This window comes from Schistocerca nitens, chromosome 9 (genome assembly GCF_023898315.1).
Source record: "Schistocerca nitens isolate TAMUIC-IGC-003100 chromosome 9, iqSchNite1.1, whole genome shotgun sequence".
In the NCBI taxonomy this organism is placed as follows: domain Eukaryota; kingdom Metazoa; phylum Arthropoda; class Insecta; order Orthoptera; family Acrididae; genus Schistocerca; species Schistocerca nitens.
The window spans coordinates 496225196-496245436 of NC_064622.1; the positions used below are offsets into that span (position 1 = coordinate 496225196).

A 20241-nucleotide genomic window follows, 5' to 3' on the forward strand; every position below is an offset into this window, starting at 1 on the left:
CCGACTGACTCTAAGACATACAGACCATTAAGCCTCGTTAACATTCTCGCAAAGGTACAGGAGAGACTGCTGTGCGACAGACTTCAGTCGCACCTGCAGCTCTTCGTCTTTCGCCCACATCATTTCGGTTTTCGAGCACATAAATCCATCGACAAGGCAGTAAATAGGATCATAGAAATGGCACAGACAATACAAGACAAATACATAGTAGTAATCCTAATTGACATACACTATGTGATCAAAAGTACCCAGACACCCCAAAAACATACGTTTTTCATATTAGATGCATAATGCTGCCACCTACTGCTAGGTACTAAATATCAACGACCTCAGTAGACATCGTGAGAGAGCAGCATGGGGCGCTCCGCGGAACTCATGGACTTCGAACGTGGTCAGGTCATTGGGTGTCACTTGTGTCATACGTCTGTACGCGAGATTTCGACACTCCTAAACATTCCTAGGTCCTCGGTTTCCGGTGTGATAGTGAAGTGGAAACGTGAAGGGACACGTACAGCACAAAAGCGTACAGGCCGACCCCGTCAGTTGACTGACAGAGACCGCCGACAGTTGAAAGGGTCGTAATGTGTAATAGACAGACATCTAATCCAGACCATCACACAGAATTCCAAACTGCATCAGGATCCACTGCAAGTACTATGACAGGTAGGCGGGAGTTGAGAAAACATGGATTTCATAGCCGAGCGGCTGCTCATAAACCACATATCACGCCGGCAAATGCCAAACGACGCCTCGCTTGGTGTAAGGAGCCTAAACATTGAACGATTGAACAGTGGAAAAACGTTGTGTGGAGTGACGAATCACGGTACACAATGTGGCGATCCGAAGGCAGGGTGTGTGTATGGCATTCACCCAAAAATGGTTCAAATAGCTCTGAGCACTATGGGACTTAACTTCGGAGGTCATCAGTCCCCTAGAACTTAGAACTACTTAAACCTAACTAACCTAAGGACATCACACACATCCATGCCCCAGTCAGGATTGGAACCTGCGACCGTAGCGGTCGCGCGGTTCCGGACTGAAGCGCCGCGGCCGGCGGCGAATGCCCGATGAACGTCATCTGCCAGCGTGTAAAATTTGGAGCCGGTGTTGTTATGACTTGGTCGTGTTTTCCATGGAGGGGGCTTGCTCCCCTTGTTGTTTTGCGTGGCACTATCACAGCAAGGCCTATATTGATGTTTTAAGCACCTTCTTGCTTCCCAATTTTGAAGAGCAATTCGGGGATGGCGACTGCATCTTTCAACACGATCATGCACCGACCTGTTCATAATGCACGGACTGTGGCGGAGCGGTTACACAACAATAACATCCCTGTAATGGACTGTCCTGCACTGAGTTCTGTGGAGCACTCCGTGAAGAACTGGCTGCCATTCCCCAAGAAACCCTCCAGCTCCTGATTGAACGTGAGAGTGAAAGCCGTCATCAAGGCTAAGGGTGGGCCTACACCATACTGAATTCCCATATTACCGATGGAGGGCGGCACAAACTTGTAAGTCTTTTTCAACCAGGTGTCCGGATACTTTGATCACACAGTGTAGGTGGTGCTTTCGACAACCTTTGGTGGACGGCGCTCTTTGGAAGATTTAGAGAGATGAGTGTTCCACTGGCTCAATAGAATAGCCCCACAGACTATTGTAAAAACATAATAATGAATTGGAAGACTGGTTTCCAAAAGGTTATACAGAGGGTAACAAAGGGTTTTCCGCAAGGATCAACATTCGGACCGATTTTCTGGGACATAGCCATAGAACCACTACTGAATGCACTGGAAGAAAACGACATGTCTAGCGAGCTGACTCCGTACACTGATATCCCTTTGGTCATAGTATCTGCAAACTCCAGGTCCCAATTAGAATGTAATGCCACGCAGCTCCTCGCTTGCATCAGTGAATGGTACACGAACAACAAACTCACAATAGTAACAAACGAAACTCTTTACCTACTTCTAAGAGGCATGCTGAAAGGAAATGTAGTTATGAATTTAAAGAACATACCTATAAAAAGGAAAGCTGTAACAAGATACCTTGGCGAACATTTGCACTTTAGCGAACATGCCAGACTGACAATTAACAAACCGACGAAACAGGTGGCGCAGTGGCTAGCACACTGGACTCGCATTCGGGAGGATGACGGTTCAGTCCCGCGTTCGGCCATCCTGGTTAGGTTTTCCGTGATTTCCCTAAATCACTCCAGGCAAATGCCGGGATGGTGAATTTGAAAGGGCACGGCCGACAATCTTTCCCGTCCTTCCCTAATCCGATGAGACCGATGACCTCGCTGTTTGGTCTCTTCCCCCCAAAAAATCCAAAAAAGCGACGAAACTCATGCATAAAATTGCAAGACTGAGCACTGTAACATACAGACTACCCCTTCAGACAATGAGGACACATTACACAGCACTCTTTGAGATAATAACTTGTTTTGCGGCTAGTTCAAATGGTTCAAATGGCTCTGAGCACTATGGGACTCAACTGCTGTGAAGTCCCCTAGAACTTAGAACTACTTAAACCTAACTAACCTAAGGACAGCACACAACACCCAGCCATCACGAGGCAGAGAAAATCCCTGACCCCGCCGGGAATCGAACCCGGGAACCCGGGCGTGGGAAGCGAGAACGCTACCACACGACCACGAGATGCGGGCTTGCGGCTAGTGCTTGGGCACATCGATTATGCTTAGGTACGCATAAAACCACTGTAAGGCGCGGCCAGAGGAGTGTTCTACTTCAGAATCTTGGGATTTTTCGGCACTACCTCGATTGAGGCACAGTGCTTGGTACTGGGAGTTTTCCCTACAGACATTACAATTCGCCACAGAGCAGCTGTATACTGGCTGAAGAGGGAAAGACGCGACAAAATAAGAGAAATAACTGGACAAGATATAACCGACAAGCGAAAAATAAACAAGTGGAGAATTGATACATGGCAGACAGAATGGGACGCAGCTGATAAGGGAAGCCGAGTCTACTCTTTTTTCCCTAGTATATGAGAGCGGATGAATCCAGCAGGGGGTGGTGCACTTTCTCACGGGCCATGGCCCGTATTCTGTGCATGTCCACAGGTTTGACATAAAACAGTCTCACACTTGTGCCCGTGGTGAGAATGGGACACCTGGACACGTAGTGCTCAGCTGTGATGCCCTAGGACACATAACACCGTGTTTAGGAAACCAGGACATAGGACTGTTAATACGCAGACAGGGTGACTGGAACTCTAGAAACAACATCGCAGACGAAGCATCGCGAGCACTGTATGAGTCATACAAACAGCAGAGACCATACGCTAGAGTAAGGCAGGCTTCACATCGGACAGATCAACAGTACGTGGTAAACTCCACAGACACAAGCACAGACACGGGATGGGATGCTGTATCACACACAGGAAGTGAAGACGAGATAAACTTACAAACATAGCAAACGTAATCGGAGGTTCTACAACACTAAACCGAATCAATCTGAAAATGTAACTCTCTATGTAACTGTTTGTTGTACCATTTCATAGCATGTAATACTCTCTGAAAATTTGACATTTCTTCTTCTTTCGCTGCATCAAGTGTGACTGGCTCGAAGTTTTGACGACCCCTCGCGCCTGATCTATACAACTAATCAATATAGTGAATTGAGCATTACCACTACCAAGACAACATGTGTAACAGATGTAACCATACACGCAAAAGGTATAAAGGGAAAAACTGTCAGATCATATCAAAGTCAAACTGCTATCTCCTGTTTCTTAAATTAAATACACGTTTAATAAATTTAAAATACATCCACAACCTATTATGTATCTTATTTATTATCGTAATCTAAGTTAGCACAAGCTTAAACAGAACTGTGTATATGCATTAGTACTTATTACACATAAATATTTTTTCTGTTTTTTTTTTAATTTGTCCTTAGGTAAAATTTTCAACAAAGAATTTGTATGGCATAAACTGTAATGTCACACGATGTACGAACTGCTATATAAAAACAGGCAGCATGTCTTTACTTGAGAAATAATTAAATACACTACTGGCCATTGAAATTGCTACACCACAAAGATGACGTGCTACAGACGCGAAATTTAACCGACAGGAAGAAGATGCTGTGATATGCAAATGATAAGCTTTTCAGAGCATTCACACAAGGTTGGCGCCGGTGGCGACATCTACAAGGTGCAGACATGAGGAAAGTTTCCAACCGATTTCTCACACACACACATCAGTTTACCGGCGTTGCCTGGTGAAACGTTGTTGTGATGCCTCGTGTAAGGAGGAGAAATGCGTACTATCATGTTTACGGCTTTGATAAAGGTCGGATTCTAGCCTTTCGCGATTGCGGTTTATCGTATCGTGACATTGCTGCTCGCGTTGGTCAAGATCCAATGACTGTTAGCAGAATATGGAATCGGTGGCTTCAGGAGGGTAATTCGGAACGGATCACAGGCATCTTATCCGCATGGCTGTAACAGATCGTGCAGCCACGTCTCGATCCCTGAGTCAACAGATGGGGACATCTGCAAGACAACAACCATCTGCACGAACAGTTCGACGACGTTTGCAACAGCATCGGCTATCAGCTCGGAGACCATGGCTGCGGTTACCCTTGACGCTGCAAACACAGACAGGAGCGTCTGTGATGGTGTACTCAACGACGAACCTGGGTGCACGAATGGCAAAACGTCATTTCTTCGGATAAATCCAGGTTCTGTTTACAGCATCATGATGGGCGCATCCGTGTTTGGCGACATCGCAGTGAACGGACATTGGAAGCGTGTATTCGTCATCGCCATATCGGCGTATCACCCGGTGTGATTGTATGAGGTGCCATTGGTTACACGTCTCGGTCACCTCTTGTTCGCACTGACGGCACTTTGAACAGTGGACGTTACGTTTCAGATATGTTACGACCCGTAGCTCTACCCTTCATTCGATCCCTGCGAAACCCTACATTTCAGCAGGACAATGCACGACCGCATGTTGCAGGTACAGTACGGGCCTTTCTGGATACAGAAAATGTTCGACTGCTGCCCTGGCAAGTACATTCTCCAGATCTCTCACCAATTGAAAACATCTGGTCAATGATGGTCGAGCAACTGGCTCGTCACAATACGCCAGTCACTACTCTTGATGAATTGTGGTATCGTGTTGAAGCTGCATGGGCAGCTGTACCTGTACACGCCACCCACTCAATGCCCAGGCGTATCAAGGCCGTTGTTACTGCCAGAGGTGGTTGTTCTGGGTACTGATTTCTCACGATCTATGCACCCAAATTGCGTGAAAATGTGATCACATGTCAGCTCTACTATAATATATTTGTCCAAGGAATAGCCGTTTATCATGTGCATTTCTTCTTGGTGTAGCAATTTTAATGGCCAGTAGTGTAATAAATAAATAACCCCCCCCCCAGACGATTCATCGCTTCTCTAAAGACACCATGTGGCTTCAAACGCAGTGAACGTGATCTGATGCACACGAACTTCTGAGCTGTGGCGGGCTTTTTATTTCGACACCTTGCTGTTTGAAACGTTGTCAAGCCCGAAGGAGACGTCACGGGGCGCCACACCTTTGCACCATCACCTTTGAGGCAAATCAGAAACTTCTGCGTCCCAATGGCAGACAATTCAGGGGTTTCAAAAAAAACGACCTCTAATTGCGTGCTCAATGTATGAGACATATAGAAAAATGGATCGTTACAGTGGATAAAGCACCCGTGCAAGTTTTTATTCGTAATAAGCGTCGTTAGTTGTTGGAGAGCGCTCCGTCCGGGGCAGGCGTGTCTGAACATTTTACATTTACATCTACATCTACACTCAGCAAACAGCCGTAGCTACGTGTCAGAGGGAACGTCCCACTTCACCACTTATTAGGGTTCCGTCCCGTTCCATTCACGAATGGAGCGCGGGAACACTGATGGTTTGAATTCCTCTGTGCGAGCAGTAATTATTGTAATCTTCTCCTCACGATCCCTAAATGAGCGATACTTATGAGAATGTAGTATATTCCTAGAGTGATCATTTAAAGCCGGTTCTTAAGGCTTTGTTAATAGCCTTGTAGTATATTCCTAGAATCGTCATTTAAGCCGGTTCTTGAAACTTTTTTTTAACAGGAGTTCTCGGGACAGTTTCCGTCTATCTTGAAGAGTCTTCCAGTTCAGTTTCTTCAGTATCTCTGTGACACTCTTCCACGGGTCAAATAAACCTGTGTCCATTCGTGCTGCCCTTCTCCGTATACGTTCAATATAACCTTTTAGTTCTATTGGTAAGAGATCCACACGCCTGAGCAATATTCTAGAAGTGGTCGCACTAGTGATTTGTATTGAATTTTGAATCTCCTCTGTAGACAGATTACACTTCCCCAGTATTCTACCAATAAACCAATGTCTACCTCCCTCTTTACCCACGCCTAAGCCCATGTTGCCATTCCATTTCATATACCTGCAATGTGTTATACTCAGGTATTTGTATATGAGTTGGCCGATTTCAACAGTGACTCATTGATATTACACTCATAGGATGCTATGATTTTTTTTTCGTTGTACGAAGTGCACAGTTTTATATTTCTGGACATTTGAAGCAAGTTGCCAATCTTTGCACTCAAGATCTGATTCAACATTTATGCAGCTTCTTTCACATAATACTTCATTGTAGATAACTACGTCGTCTGCGAAAAGTCTGAGGTTATTATTAACATTGTCTACAAGTTCTTTAATTTACATATTTTTTTGTTACGCAATCTTCCCTTTTACAATAACCTATGAACCCTTAGGATTTCTACCTCTTGCTTAATGATAACAAATGAAATCTTCCGTTTGAAATTGATTCTCTTTCTCAATCTTCGCATACAAATTTAAATGATGCTTATTAAAACTTATTTTCTGATTATTTCGACGAAACATAGAATGTGTCGTCGTCGTGGCCCTCATTCGTTACCTGCAATAAACCAAAATTGTTTCTTACCTTTTTTACTGTTACTGGATCGCCATCTGACTGCTACATCGAACTGCGACATGAATATACTTACTCTGGTTTACTATACTCTATTACCTGCTGGTGGGCTGTCATAATAAGTGGCTGTATTTATTACCAAAGCTGACGTTATTCTTTATTAGCAAAGCTGACGTTATTATTTAATTAATTTGACTGAAGTTACGTCAATTCATAGTTACACTTTTTCTTGACAACAATAAAATTTTTGCTAAGTTTGATGTTGATGGTTTTTGGGATGGATTATAATCAGTAATGCAATATTGCTGGCAAAAATTAATTATATTCTGAATGAAATGATATTACAAACGTTCAAATGGGACTTACTTTATACAATAATCTTACAGCTAGCAATGCGAAAAAGTACTTTCAGTAGTCCTGAGTTTCTCAAAAAATTAATACAATAATATTAGTTGCTCTTATGATAATAGTTGCTGATGTCTCTCTACATCCATTTATAATCTCTTGTAAATCATAGCTAGTGGCTGGCAGGCACACCGCTCCTCTCAACCTCTCGCTTCAGACCTGCTACCGACTCGCTTCACATCTCGCTTACTACTGACTTCCTACGAACGCTAAAGTGCTGTCTCTGCTGCCAACAATGCTTTCTGCTGCAGGCAATCCCTGCTGCCATTACAAAATGTATCAATGCGCGGTCTTTCCCGCTCTTTTCTTAAACTGTATCAATACGCTGTCTCTCCCGCCCTTTTTTAAAATTATATCAATGTGCGGTGTCTCTTGCCAACACTACTTTGGTACAGACATTTTCTTCTACCACAATTATTTCCAACATGACAAATATTAATTATTCCTACTTAATCCTATTAATAAAATATAAACATCTTTCACTAATTGTGGTTTGACAATAGACCATAGAAATATACACGTCTTACAACATGAACAGCAATGGTCCCAAACACTTCCTCGGGGCACACCTGAAGTTATTTCTACATCTGCTGGTGACTCTCCACCCGAAACAATATGCTTGGTCCTCTCTATCAAAAAAACCCTCAATCCAGTCAAATTTCGTATAATGCAGCGATGCGTCCCTTTTGTGTCCTTAAATTCGCTAAATGTTAATCAGTTGTGACAGTTCAGAGACTATTGCAAACGAAGTATCACATAAAATAATTTCACGCAAAAGCTACAACAGACAAAACAATCTACGGTTGGTAGAGACCGGCCGCTTATGTGGTGCGATGAAATCAGACCGCGCGCAGAGAAGGCGCAGCGTGTGGTGGAACCATTTGTCAGTGTTGGTTTGTTCTGATCCCTTGTCTAGTGTGTATATTTAGTGTAGTGAGTGCTCCTATATAAACCAGTAGTTGTAACTCGTCCATAGTTATATTTTCATTTATTTTGTTGTGTACGATTGTGTTGATAGTTGTTATTGTTGTTTCAACTTGTGGGTTATTTGGTGGTCCATGCAAGAATGGTCTAATGTCTGTATTTGTGTCTTTGTATTCTATATATGTGGTGTCACTGCCAGATACCACACTTGCTAGGTGGTAGCTTAAATCGGCCGCGGTCCATTAGTACATGTCGGACCCGCGTGTCGCCACTGTGTGATCGCAGACCGAGCGCCACCACACGGCAGGTCTTGAGAGACGTACGAGAACTCGTCCCAGTTGTACGGCGACGTTGCTAGCGACTATACTGACGAAGCCATTTCTCTCATTTGCCGAGAGACAGTTAGAATAGCCTTCAGCTAAGTTAATGGCTACGACTTAGCAAGGCGCCAATTGTACCAGTGCATGTATCATACGAGTCTCATTTGTATCGCCACAATCTCCAGATGTATAATCAAGAACGATGTATACAAGGACGGATTAAAAGTTAAGTAGTCCAGAAGTTACGTACTTTTCTTTATAGCATTCATTAAGTCTCCTGTTTCAGACCTCACTCCATCCTTCGTGAGTTAGCGCGTGCATCTTGGCCGCCTCTTTCAATTAGTGTGCGTAGTGTTGGCAAGTCTGCCGACACTACAATATACGTTAGCTGGAATTTTTCTTCTATATCTAATATGTGTGTCACTTCGTGTTCTATTTGTGCTTGTCTGGTGGCTGTCTTAAGATTTCGTTTTCCTCTGATTGCTTAATTGATGCGTGTTGTTCTTTGCTTGTTTGCTCTGGGATGTTTGAGTCCATTACTGTATTTTGTTCCAGTATTTGTTGTAATTGTTGTTTGATGTTTTCTAATTCTGACTGGGGTATCCAGTTATTTTTTATTATTACACGGATCTGATCAGCTAGTCGTTGTTCTGTAAAAAAATTTAATTCTTGGTATCTGGTAATAAATTTATGTGTACTTGTGATCTGTATCAGTTGTGTTCGTTCCTAAGTTTGTTGCTTGATAATAACAGATCATGAGGTGTCGGTTAACTTCATCTGACCATCTCATCCTCTGTCTTTGTTTTCCTTCTAGAGTGGTTGCAGGAAGCATATCCTGCAAAACACCTCTATTTGGATTTAAATCATTTTCCGTGTGGCTAGCAGGGTCGTTACCATTGTTAACGGGCATAGGGTTCAAGCGTCAGGTCCGACCATGACAGCGCTTGCCCGAGGCTTCATTAGTTCTGTCCTGAACCTACTAATCACACTAAAAGGGGGGTTAGCCCTATTAGTGGTTTGCTCTTTTCGTCGCCTTTTCGACTGGCAGAACATACCGGAGGCCTATTCTTTTCCCGGTCCTCCACGGGGTTTATTATTATTATTATTATTATTATTATTATTATTATTACTATGCCTTTTATGATTATTACTCTAATTATAACCAATATTATTGTAAATGTTACACATATTTTACTGAATAGCAGGTATTTATAAAAATCAGGTGGTTTCAGATGCTGAATTAGAAAGTGATATGAATAGTTCAAAGACTAAATTGAATAATGGCCACAAAATTGTAATTTGATCTAGCTAATTACACCAATAGATAACATACCATAAATAACTGCCAGTACACGAATAAGTGAGCTGAAAACATGGTATGCAAATTGTAAAAGCGGCAGGGTTTTTGTTTCCAGAGTGACATGGTGGAAGCAGCCGGAAAGTTCAATGATCATAAAACGAGGGTCTTTCCTGTGATGAGTGCTGTGTAGTTATCACTGTGAATTTTGGCAATACTCTGTCCATAGTGCGAGGAGGAGGGTAAATATGTGAAAAATAGACTCACAGGTATTATACTTTTATTATTACAAAATGAAACAAACATATGGTACTACTGTACAATAGACAGACGATTAAGCCATGTAGTCTTTAAAGTTCCTCTTTATGTCATGTTAGCGCGGTAGTGAATCTCCTAGCATCGTTTCACAAATTGCAGCTCGATTTCCTTTGTGGGCAGCAGCAGAACATTTCTGGTGTTGTAGGTGACATGCCTGGTTGTGTTCTTCGTAGGTCGCACGGAGCACTTGGACAGGATGTTCGCAAGACCTACTTTGGTCTGCAGTAAACCGAGTCTCATACCTGCAAATCGAAAAGACGGTGTCAGCCTGATTAACAAAAACTTAACTACAGCAAATCAAGATTCCATTAGGTTTCACAGTTAAACATTTCAGAATGCATATTTCGCCTTTGTTTAACATTCTGAAAAATGTAAAATATTTAAGCACATTAATGTTTCTGAAAACTGCAGAACTAGGAAGACTAAATGTGAGTGAAATAAACTTGACATCAGAAAGTATGTACAGGAAAAAACTAGTTATTAGAGTTACAGAACTGTTCATGATCCGTGATTTTGGGAATTCATTACCGTACGAAGAACTCTCGCTGTGCTGCACTTCTTAACCACAGTGCGCGTCAAGAGGTTCTGATGGCATTCCCGGTGATTTTTTCGCCATCTGGTTTGTGTGCAAGTTCAGGAACTTTCTAGCGCTGTTGCTGGAGAAGCAAACTTTTGAAGGAATACAGTAGCTCAGGGAACATACACTAAAATGAAGGCCGACGGAGAGAAGGTTAAAATACTAAATTTAATCTTCAGAAATTGAGTAGTCGACAAAAATTACACTAAGATGATCATTCGCCGGTGAGAAGTAAGGGTAGGATCGTCATGATCCCACTGACAACACCTGTCGTTTCCCACAACAAAAAAATGGTTCTAATGGCTCTGAGCACTATGGGACTTAACAACTGTGGTCATCAGTCCCCTAGAACTTAGAACTACTTAAACCTAACTAATCTAAGGACATCACACACATCCAGGCCCGAGGCAGGATTCGAACCTGCGACAGTAGCGGTCACGCAGTTCCAGACTGTAGCGCCTAGAACCGCACGGCCACACCGGCCGGGTTGGGGTTTGGGCGTGCTCCTACCCTGCCACTGTGCGAAGTGCCACAGTGGTAAGACACTGTACTCACGTATGGGAGGACGGTAGTTCAAATACAGATGTGCACATCCAGAGTTATGTCTTCCAAGGTCTCCCCAAATATCTTTGGTTCAATGCTTCTTGTGAAATATAGTTGGACTATTTGTCACACCATGTCCTTTTCCTTGGCTTCCGAGAGGCATTCGTCACAGTTCTGCAGTGTCGTTTAGAGATCATAATACGAGCCTACCAACAATCGGACCATATTAGTGGCTATATTCGGAGATTCCTTGCAGAGAGAACACTACAAGTCGTTCTTAAAGGAACAACATGTACAAATATGACTGTAAATTTGGGAGTACATCTAGCGAGTGTTAAGGGTCGTTACTGTTTTACAATGTAATCCCACGAGACTAAATGTTTGGCGCCCACACAAAACAGCGCACTGCCCGTTTTGGAGTGCTGTAGGCCGGATACCTGGCAGTCATGTGACCCTCGACCCGCGACATAAGTAATGGTAGTGGTGTGATGTGTACGTTACAGCCGCTTTTCTGGGATTAGAGCTCAAACAAGGAACTTCTTGAGTGCAAAGTAGCAAGCTCAGTCTTCAGTAAGTGTCTGTTGAAACTGTTGTGTTAACAGTTATGATAGGAAAAATATTAGCTGACAATGCCTCACCATATGCATCATGTGGGCGACAGAAAATGAGTGTCCAGGAGGTGCAGAGATCAACCTTCTACGGGATGTATGTACCACACTTCACAAGATGGACATAGCTGACACTTAAGAAATCTTCGAAACAAATCATTAGCTTGCACCATGAACACGGAATGCTACAGTGATCACAAAGGTTCGCCCCATCAGATTCGAAGGCGAACTCCTTGGGAGTTACAAACAGGGTAGGATTTTCAGCTAGGTGTCCACTCTTAAAGAATGCATATAGAATCATACTGGTGTAACACGGTGACGAGAACTGATGGAATGTGATGACATGCAACGGAATACGAAACGTCCTGTAGTGCAGTTTATCGTGGAACTGGCTATCTTTTGAGGCGCAGCTGCAGATAGTGCGATAATATGTTTTATAGGTGCGGAAAAAACAGACATCCTGAGGCTGAATTTGCCAAGTGGTGCCAGGTGTATGAATTGCAATGTCACACACTTTTCAGGAAGGATAGTTTGCTCTTAAGGAGTATGATTTTTATATGCAGACCAGAAATCAAGCAGAAGCAAGTTGTTTTAACCAATTACTGGTCAGAGACAGTGGTCATACCATAGTTGTAGTTCTCTTACGCCCATTTTCCCACTGTTGCTTGCTGTGACGTAAATATTCCCTAATGCCCTTGCAAGCCCACGTACACGAGAATGAATCGTAGGGGCAGAGCACCACCAACCTCACTCAACACAAGAAATAACTTTGCAGTCAATTTACCATCCAGATTAACAGTCGGGATAATTGTATGCGACTGCTTTGAGGGATTGATGTGAGTCGATCTTCATACAACTCTCTTGTACCTCTAATTTCCAGCGTTCCTTTCATATGCATTTCCTCTTCAGATCCCAATTGGTCAGAGTTGAAAACTAATTCCTTGTGATCAATGGGATTATTTTGTTTATCTCTTCATCAAATGTTTGGGGCGATTCCGCAGTTTGTTGTTACGTCCTTCGATTCTGTAGCTCTGTTTGAAGTTATGCAGTCCGCAGCTCGTGGTCGTGCGGTAGCGTTCTCGCTTCCCGCGCCCGGGTTCCCGGGTTCGATTCCCGGCGGGGTCAGGGATTTTCTCTGCCTCGTGATGACTGGGTGTTGTGTGATGTCCTTAGGTTAGTTAGGTTTAAGTAGTTCTAAGTTCTGGGGGATTGATGACCATAGCTGTTAAGTCCCATAGTGCTCAGAGCCATTTGGATCATTTGAAGCTATGCAACCATTCACTGCTTCCTTTGAAGTCATTACACTCAGTGTCGTGCGCACTCTGATGGGCATAACGTTGTAGGTTACTAACACACACATCCTGTAAGCTGTATCGAGTATCCCTGAAACGCGGAAACACTACGTTTTGTAACACGTGCTTCTTGTCCTCGCTTGAATATCGGTAATTTTCTTTCACACTACACGATGATATTGCTGCAGACTTACTCGAAATCTATTCCTAATTGTTTTTTTACTATGCTGCGGATGATCTTCCATGTACGTGATTATATTTAGTACTCGCTGCTTGGATATTGATTTTCTTCACTACGTGTCACTGGAGATGGGATCTGTGCCTCTCTGTCCGACAGGGATGATGAACTACTTGGCCAGCCGCTGTGACTGAGCGGTTCTAGGCGCTTCAGTCTGGAACCGCGCGACCGCTACGGTCGCAGGTTCGAATCCTGCGTCGAGCTTGGATGAGTGTGGTGTCCTTAGGTTAGTTAGGTTTAAGTAGTTCTGAATTCTAGGGGACTGATGACCTCAGATGTTAAGTCCCATAGTGCTCAGAGCCACTCTCACTTGTTAAGCACGTATCGTCATCATTGTACTCCTCATGTACATTGTCCTCACTGTCGATTATATACGACACTACACATTGCACTGATTCATTTTACATATACGCTAATACACTCCTGGAAATGGAAAAAAGAACACATTGACACCGGTGTGTCAGACCCACCATACTTGCTCCGGACACTGCGAGAGGGCTGTACAAGCAATGATCACACGCACGGCACAGCGGACACACCAGGAACCGCGGTGTTGGCCGTCGAATGGCGCTAGCTGCGCAGCATTTGTGCACCGCCGCCGTCAGTGTCAGCCAGTTTGCCGTGGCATACGGAGCTCCATCGCAGTCTTTAACACTGGTAGCATGTCGCGACAGCGTGGACGTGAACCGTATGTGCAGTTGACGGACTTTGAGCGAGGGCGTATAGTGGGCATGCGGGAGGCCGGGTGGACGTACCGCCGAATTGCTCAACACGTGGGGCGTGAGGTCTCCACAGTACATCGATGTTGTCGCCAGTGGTCGGCGGAAGGTGCACGTGCCCGTCGACCTGGGACCGGACCGCAGCGACGCACGGATGCACGCCAAGACCGTAGGATCCTACGCAGTGCCGTAGGGGACCGCACCGCCACTTCCCAGCAAATTAGGGACACTGTTGCTCCTGCGGTATCGGCGAGGACCATTCGCAACCGTCTCCATGAAGCTGGGCTACGGTCCCGCACACCGTTAGGCCGTCTTCCGCTCACGCCCCAACATCGTGCAGCCCGCCTCCAGTGGTGTCGCGACAGGCGTGAATGGAGGGACGAATGAAGACGTGTCGTCTTCAGCGATGAGAGTCGCTTCTGCCTTGGTGCCAATGATGGTCGTATGCGTGTTTGGCGCCGTGCAGGTGAGCGCCACAATCAGGACTGCATACGACCGAGGCACACAGGGCCAACACCCGGCATCATGGTGTGGGGAGCGATCTCCTACACTGGCCGTACACCACTGGTGATCGTAGAGGGGACACTGAATAGTGCACGGTACATCCAAACCGTCATCGAACCCATCGTTCTACCATTCCTAGACCGGCAAGGGAACTTGCTGTTCCAACAGGACAATGCACGTCCGCATGTATCCCGTGCCACCCAACGTGCTCTAGAAGGTGTAAGTCAACTACCCTGGCCAGCAAGATCTCCGGATCTGTCCCCCATTGAGCATGTTTGGGACTGGATGAAGCGTCGTCTCACGCGGTCTGCACGTCCAGCACGAACGCTGGTCCAACTGAGGCGCCAGGTGGAAATGGCATGGCAAGCCGTTCCACAGGACTACATCCAGCATCTCTACGATCGTCTCCATGGGAGAATAGCAGCCTGCATTGCTGCGAAAGGTGGATATACACTGTACTAGTGCCGACATTGTGCATGCTCTGTTGCCTGTGTCTATGTGCCTGTGGTTCTGTCAGTGTGATCATGTGATGTATCTGACCCCAGGAATGTGTCAATAAAGTTTCCCCTTGCTGGGACAATGAATTCACGGTGTTCTTATTTCAATTTCCAGGAGTGTATTTCATCTGTCACTTCTTTCTCACTCTGCGAATTTCCTTGGGTTCCTTTGTGACGAAATGTCAATTTTGGCAACTGGTGTTGCAGATATAATGCAATGTTTGCTTTGTTTATCGTTGTCATTTCTCTGCTTTGTACGAACACCACTAGCACTGTAGCACTGGTGGTCGTGAGACAGGAGGTGAATGTCACGCCTTGTCAATGACAATCGGTCGCAGAACTGTAACGTTTCCATCTCAAACAGCTTAAGAACGAACAACACGTCATCATCAGGCGTGGTCCGGTGTTACACGGTATTACAGCGCGACGTCTCTGAGGGGGTGACTGAACTTTTCCCCAGCGTCCTTGTTGCATAAAATATTTCTAACAAATGATATAATTACTGTGCAGTTCTCATCGTTGTAGTACACAAAATGTGTTACCAATTGTTTCTTTCACAATTTACGACGCACATCAGATATCCCTCTTGGAGCTCTACAGCAGTACCAGTAGAGCTTGGAAAAACAAATGAGTTAGGAAATGTGTAATTCACGATACTGCTGCTAGGAGACTAGTAGGCAGCAATGGCAGACAATGGAAGACTGACGAGACAGCAACGATCGGTAATTGTGTTACTTTTTCATGAAACCAAAAGCCTTGTTGTGACTGTTTTCGACAACACGATGGGTCACTTGCAAGAAGACCATCCACAGGTTGTGCGATACATTTGTACAGGAAGGAACAGTATTGTAAGCGAAGCGACCTCGGCCTAAGCCTGTTTGTTCGCCGCCGAAGAATATTGAAGCGGTACGAGTTGCTGTACAGAGAAGTCCCGGGAAATCGTATAGAAAGGCAGCCAGTGCAACTGGGAATATCCAGAGGCTCCGTTCAAAGCATTCTTGAAAGTGACCTCCATGTGTACCCATACAAGATGACCTGTGCACAGAAGCTCACTGAAGAACACAAGCAGCAGAGACTACTGTTTGCTCAGTGGGCAGAGTATAGGGACGAAACTCTCAACGTTTGCTTTTCAGACGAGGTGCATTTTCATTTAGACGGTGTGGTTAACAAACAAAATGTACGCTTTTGGGCCACTGAAAACCCACAAGTGCTTCTTGAACGACAACATTATCCTCCGCGGATTACAGCGTGGGCAGGAATTTCCAGTCACGGAGTTATTGGACCCTTTTTCTTTGAAGAAACTGTGAACAGCGAGCGTTATTTGAGCATGCTTCGCCATAGCTTCTTTCCACAGCTTCTTGCTACTGCCTTGCCCTTAAGCACGCAGTGGTTCATGCAAGATGGAGCAAGGCCACATACTGCAAACACTGTGTTGGAGTTTTTACACGAGCATTTCGAGATGCGGATCATTTCACTCAGGTTTCCAGGTCGCTTCAATGACGGAAAAAATTGGCCCCCCAATAGTCCAGACCTCAATCCGTGTGACTTTCTTCTTTGGGGGTACCTAAAGGAAAAATTTTCCCGAAACTTCCACGTGATTTAATGGAGCTCATAAGACTTATTTTTCAAGTGCAGTGAAATTACGGAAGACATGTGCCGTAGGGTAATCACTAACTTCAGCGTTCGTTTGAAGGAAGTTAGGAAACGAAATGGTGGACATATTGAGCATGTGCTTAGTTAGAACAAATCTCCATGGACGGCTCTTCATTGTAGTATATGTTCCTATCAGATTGTATTGACAATAGAGTTTATATTCAGAAAAAAATGGTAACACATTTCGGGCGCCACCCTGTATGATCTCTTTTAAAAATTACGATATTATATCCTCTGTCGTAACGTTGGAAGTGGCTTGCTTCTCATCACAAACAATGATAAGTGGGCCTGAATACAACTGTGTAAGTAGCAATCAAGTAGGCTAATGAAAGGAACTGTATTTTATCCAGGGAAACACCTTCTAACATTCCGCGTGGTGTCTGTTTGTTCTAAGTCGTGTCTCCCTACCACTTTCGCGCAACGACGCTCCGAGCATGTTTTTTAGGGAATTGACTAGTTTGAACCTGGGACCTGTTGCTGGTAAGGAGACGCCAGACCACACATGACATGTAGAGTTCAGAAGAGTTCAGTGCGACTAGCAATGATATAATCAAATACTTAATGAGTTCAGCATCAGCTACACTGCACTCCCTGTAAAAGAATCTTAACACTAACTAAATTTAGTGGAAGGGGTTCAAGGCTTTCCTATTTTTAGTTAGCTGGTAAAATAACGTCGAGAAAGTAGTTAAGTTTACAATTGGAATTTTTATTCTACTCACAAAACATTGTTTATAAATTGCACTATTGGTAAAAGGAAATATTTTAATACAGGATGATAAAAACCAACTGCGTTCAACAAAAATGTGAACGAATATTCCCTGAATGAGTTTCCAAGTTCTATAATGGATCGAAGGATGACCTATGCCATATCACATCTATAATCAAGGTTTAAGTTAAGTTTCATAAAAAAGAAATCTATCAAAATGGTCTACAGTGACCCTTAATTATCTTCAATTACTTATTTAACTTGTCGTAAATTACAGTGGCTGATGTGGCTTCTCAATAATTATATAACAGAAAAATCATCGCGTTTCAGATTTTATCTTCTAGTAGCAAATGTGAATACCATTTCTTTAATTGACGATCGACACTAGTATTACGCAAAAAGGGGGTGTAACAGATGAGACTTCTGCAGTTCTGAGTGAAGCCTTGTGACTCTTATGCGGCATCGCGTGCGTTCATTACCTTGTCGGTGGTTAGTCAGCGTCAGGGGGCGGCGGCCGAGGCAGCTCCACACACCTCGCCGTCACGGAAGCAACTCTTTCTAACTTCTCTTTACTAAAATTTACCGAAGTTGGTTTAAGAAAATCTATCTGGCTGTGTTTTCAACTGACCAATCAGGGTCTCAGTGTTAGCCTTAAGCTCCGCCAACAAAAATTCTGTCTGTCCAATGAGAAACGTTATATTTTAAGTGGTGGGGCAATGTTTTTAATGTTTGTGTGGTGTGCGTACTGTAAGACCTTCGGTACACACACCATCAGGTTATTTGAGTTGTCGCTCTATGCGAGTGCCAGCAATATGTCTCGTGGTCTTATCGTGGCGTGTTTATCTTCTGCTGTTGGGTCAGACGATAGAAATGCCACTTGCACGCTTAGAGTAGCAGATTGACGGTGACCAACTTTAAACAGAACTTGATTAATTTTCACACACATTTATTAAAATAATAACAAGCCTAAAAACTACTTAACTTGGTTCTGGATGCTATTTTCAATTGACAATCGGAAGTTCCTTTGGTCTTGGTACGTTAATCTTATTCTCACATATCTCTTATACTTGACAAAGTGTCTATTCATTTATCTTCATGGCTATGCACAGGAATATGATAATCTTATTAGGCGGAGACTGAAACTTGACTATAGACTGGTGCAGACAAATGCAGACTGGCTAATCGGAGGTCTGTACACTCGTTATAATACCTCGCGCGTTCAGTTATCACTGCACGAGTGTGATCTGCGAGGAGAAAAGGTTCTACATTAGCAGCAATCTCATCGGCTGCATTACATATTAAAATGCGGATCGGCGGAAGCAGAATTTGGTCCGTCTCTATGGCAGCGCCATCTCGTAGTGTGGAGATGGACGAGCGCTGCGCCTGCGCTGTTGTGCTTAGCGGGGCGCGCTCTAGTGGGAAAGTTGTGTACGCGCTGACTATGCGGAACTATGTACACAACAGTTTGCTACGTAACAGAGACGTGTGTATTCTCACGCTAAAACTTGCAGCTGGTGTGGCCCTTTTAGTGTTATCGTAAGATCTATACTGTTCTTCTGGAAGGCTCTATCTTTTAACATGGGCTTGGGGGGTGGTCTTGGCGGTCGGCGGGTGATGTGGGTGTCCCTTCTCGCAAGGCCTTCTAGCTTACACGACTCTGCTCTCGGCTTCTGTTCTCGTTCCTCCCCTCGGAACTGCGTCTGTTTCACGGTGGGAAGGTATGACATGCATTTAGGCGTTCTTGTGTTAGTCTGTGGTATTCCATTTGCTCACTCGTTCATCGTATTACTTTGGTTAATTTAACGTCAGGATTTATTCGGAGCTATGTCACATAGTGCCGGATTTGCCTATCATGTCAGGGTTTTCATGGAAGGTGTGGGATTTGCCTGACACCTTACAACCTAACAAACTAAACTTAATTGTAGAGTATACTTTTTCGTCCACGTCTCGTTGTCTACTCCGGCTTCTGACTATAGTTGTATACGTATATTATTGTGTACCACGAACAGCAGTAGCCAATACAAACCTATGCAGATGTGAGGCCCGTCGCCGAACGGCAGGTACACGTATGGGTGCCTCTGGGCCTTCTGCTCCTCGGAGAACCTCTCGGGGTCGTAGCGCTCCGGGTCAGGGAAGTGCTCCGGGTCGTAGTGAAGGCCGAACAGGCTGACGACGACTGCCGTCCCTTTGTCCACGACGACGTCGCTGTCCGGGATCCTGTAGGGCTCCACGCAGTCGCGGTTCAGGAAAGGCAGCGGGGGGTACTTCCTGAGCGTCTCTGTCGGAAAGTGGGAAGAGCGGAGTCAGTCTGAAGCTGCTGGAACACACCTCAACTCACCACTGGCGTGGAAGCTCATACCTGTCGGAGGACTCAACTGGTTCTGGTACAGTATGGACGACGATCCATAATTATTTATACGTCAAGTTCCGTAGGACCAAATTGAGGAGCAAATCTCCAAGGTCATAGAACGTGTCAGTACATGAAATTACAACACACGTAATAACAGATAAAAATAAATGTTTATGAACCCGAAAAAATTCAGTCAATAAGATTAAGTAAATGCAGTCAACAATACAATAAGACTCAGCTTAATATAAATGATTTGCCGTCTAGTATTAAAGGTAACTCTAAAATGTTTCTGTTTGCTGACGACACTAGCTTGGTAGCAAAGGATGTTGTGTGCAACATTGGCTCG

General features: G+C 44.4%; 1 protein-coding gene across 1 annotated transcript in view; it reads right to left on the bottom strand.

The window, feature by feature from the left end:
- Positions 1-10206: 10206 nt before the first annotated feature.
- The window catches only part of LOC126203564 (cytochrome P450 6k1-like), a 71829-nt gene continuing 61794 nt past the window's right edge, over positions 10207-20241 (bottom strand). The window contains exons 7-8 of the mRNA XM_049937890.1: positions 19572-19823; positions 10207-10450 (exon numbers count right to left, since the gene is read on the bottom strand). Of these exons, the coding sequence (XP_049793847.1) occupies positions 10284-10450; positions 19572-19823 (419 nt within the window). The 3' untranslated portion in view covers positions 10207-10283. The remainder of the gene's footprint in view (positions 10451-19571; positions 19824-20241) is intronic.